This window comes from Anser cygnoides, chromosome 1, assembly GCF_040182565.1.
Source record: "Anser cygnoides isolate HZ-2024a breed goose chromosome 1, Taihu_goose_T2T_genome, whole genome shotgun sequence".
NCBI lineage: Eukaryota > Metazoa > Chordata > Aves > Anseriformes > Anatidae > Anser > Anser cygnoides.
In genome coordinates, this window is record NC_089873.1 from 69,754,759 (window position 1) to 69,757,900 (window position 3,142).

General features: G+C 38.8%; 1 protein-coding gene across 17 annotated transcripts in view; it reads left to right on the forward strand.

Annotated features, from left to right (window-relative positions):
* PLEKHA5 (pleckstrin homology domain containing A5) overlaps positions 1-3,142 on the forward strand; it is a 169,475-nt gene that overhangs the window by 153,726 nt on the left and 12,607 nt on the right. For all 17 annotated transcript variants that reach the window (XM_066999291.1, XM_066999289.1, XM_066999296.1 and 14 more), the window contains one exon: positions 1,796-1,911. In XM_066999291.1, the coding sequence (XP_066855392.1) occupies positions 1,796-1,911 (116 nt within the window). The remainder of the gene's footprint in view (positions 1-1,795; positions 1,912-3,142) is intronic.

Consider the following 3,142-nt stretch of genomic DNA (forward strand, 5'->3'; position numbering starts at 1 on the left):
TTGTGTTTTGAATAATGTGTTTGGCATTCAAATAACTGCAGACTACTTTGTCAGCCTATTGAACAATTTGGAGACACAGTTGAGTCTTCACTCAGTCAATATATCCCCTGAAATCTCTGTGACGTCAGGAAAAATTAGGAGAAATAATTTGGCTATCAGAGAAGACACATCTATTATTTTAGGCAAAAACAGCAAGAAAACATTTTTTTAATATTTGATTTCCTGCGTGTATCAAGCAGGAAAAATGAAGCATGTTATCTAATTATATGTATATATTTTGGTAAGTCTTAACTTCAGTTTTCTGCTAGCTTGATTACATTTTGGCAAGGGTTCTCTAAGTAGAAAAACTCCAGTGGTGGGTTATTATTAGGAGAGGCTGAATGTGTGGTGGACATCAGGACACAAAATATCCTCAGCTCCCAGCCAGACACAGCCTGGCTGCTGCAGTTCCCTGTCCCTAAGTACAATGAGCTGCAAGGCTGAGCACATGCTCCCTCCATGCAAAAGCACACACAAACTGAACAGACATGGCTAACCACAACTGAACAACAGATTTGAGATCAGTACCATTGCAGGTACTGCATAAACAAAAACATCACTCCAAAAAAAGTGGAGCAACACAGATAACATGACCCTGTTCTCACTTGCCAGCTGATGAGACTCGAAGCTTGTTAGCTGACCTTATACCCATATAGACATAAGCACATGTGCACATACCAGTGGGTCCCTCTCCAGGAGGTGGCCAGACCTGTGGTACCTCCAGCAGTCAACTCTGAGTTTCTCCAGTATCCACATCTCAGACCTAAAATCTCTTGACACCTGGCTTCCACATCTTGTATCTTGCTTACTGCCTTAAGTTTGTCAGGATCTCACATAGACAACAGAGTCCTCCTGGATAGCAGGTCCAGACCTACGGCCTCTCTGGAAGCCAGCCTGCAGACCTTCAGCCTTTGCCATATCTAGCCCCAGACCTGTGATCTCCCTATAGCTGTCTCCCACTCCTCTTACCCTACTGGCAAGCTAGCCTGGCTTGAAGGTGACTAGCATCTCTCGCGCACTCATATACAGAGGGGAAAGCCTACTCACATGGAAAATACTTAGGAATAAAGTTTAATACGAGATAGGACAGATGTAATAATCAGGCACAGGGCTTGGTCAAACAAGCATACTGACAAACAGCTTGCTTGTGCAATGCTAACCCTTCCTATATCACCCTCCTCTATATTATTCTGTGCCTATTCTTTCCCGTCTACCTTGCTCTCTCCTTTTCTCAGAATTAGTTTCTTCCCATGTGAGAAAGTTATTATGGGTGGGTTGTTTTTCATTAGTCCCACTTTGCTACTTTTAAAAATTTAAACGCTATTTCATAGGTAAGCTTTGCCTTAAATGGTTGTACTGGTATGGTTACCTAGACACTGCTGGCCTTGCAAATTGTATTCCACATACAGTCCCAAATACTGCCTTCCAGTTATCTCTGAAGTCTGGCCATCTTTCACACAATTCCCCCTTAACCATCTGTGAAATCCAGCTACTACACACAGTGCTGTCCAATTTTTGTCAGTTTTTCACTGCTATTTTCGTGTCCAGCAATTTCTCATGCCACGCACAGTAGTTAACTATGGATTTCTCAGCCTAACCTCATGCCTGGAGCTAGTCATCTGCCTGTGTACCTCAACTGGCATCAGAGTTAGGCATAAGTTTTAGTTTCCAAGGCTGACAAACAGTGTTCTAGAAAAGTGTTCTATTTTGGTGATGTTTTGTGTAGTGCTTAGCATATTGCTTTACTGTTTCACAGGCTCACATTTTCCTGTGGGAGTTGTACCACCCAGAACCAAATCACCAACTCCAGAGTCTTCAACAATAGCATCCTATGTCACTTTAAGGAAGAATAAGAAGATAGATCTAAGAACGGTACTTTAAAATAAATTAAGTGTTGATGGATAGTGATGTGCTAATTTCTAAGTTTAATTTCTATAGTTACTTTAAAAGTTGTAGTTACCTTTTTAATTTCCTTTAGATAAAAATCACTGCATTATAAAGTAAGATATACTAGGTTAATAGAGACAGCTGTAGGAAAAACAGCTGTAGCTGTACAAAACTGTAAAGGTCATATATGTTAAACTGCACAGAGATTTCATTACACTGAAGCTGGTAAAGAACTAAATGGTAGTGATAAATCTACTAAGCAACTGAAAACTGAAATTCAGGCTTGAGCTGAAAGGACAAGAAGCATCTTAGACTAAAACTTTTGAAGGACAAATTTGGGTTCTGGAGAAACTTAGCAGCCTCTGTATAATAAATGCCATGTTTTGTTTGTTATTACTAGAATGATCTGGGATAAAACTAAAGCAGACAGAAAATGAAGCGGTAAGTGAGTAATAAGCATGGAATTTCAGGTTAGAGAGTTCTGTAGTCTCTAGGCTGAAGACAGACATTTGCATGTAGTTCAGGCAAAAGGGGGGAAAACTTTTGTAGCATGAACAGAAGAGGAGAAGTAGGAAGAATGGTGGAGGAGAGAAGGTGTCAACTGGAGAAAGAATTCACTTTTCAGAAGTGAAATCAGTTATTATGAATGTACTGAATGCAGCCATTTGAAAAACAGTAAATTTCAGGAATACAGGTAAAATTATTGTTATTTCAAGAGTAATGCAGTGCTTAGAACTATATATTTTAAGTGGTGCTAAATTTAGTTTGTTTCAGCCTGCACTTGCCATTAAATATTGTCCAGCTGTACTTTTTTTTTGGAATAAAAAGGTAGAAGTGAATATTAGATCAGTTGGGATAAATGTCTGTGATCATTAAATTTCAACTACGTTTCTGTCTCAATCGAGTAACCTGTGTTGCTTTGGTGTATAATGTCTGGTAAGTTATTTCAGCTTCAGAGGAAGACTTGGAGAATGCATTTGCCCATTCTCTTGATGTTTATCATCGGTAACAATGTCACTGTTCAAAAAAGTGCATTCAAATGTTGGTGTTTATTAATCATTGATTCTTGTGCTTTCTTTGCATACATAGGAAATCTTTACTTGCCCACTATTCTTCTGCTTTTTAATTATTATTAGGTGACCTTTTCTGATACGCTAAACAGTTTTGAAGCTTGCTCTTCAAAAAAAAAATAAATGTATATATTCTTCCATTTAAG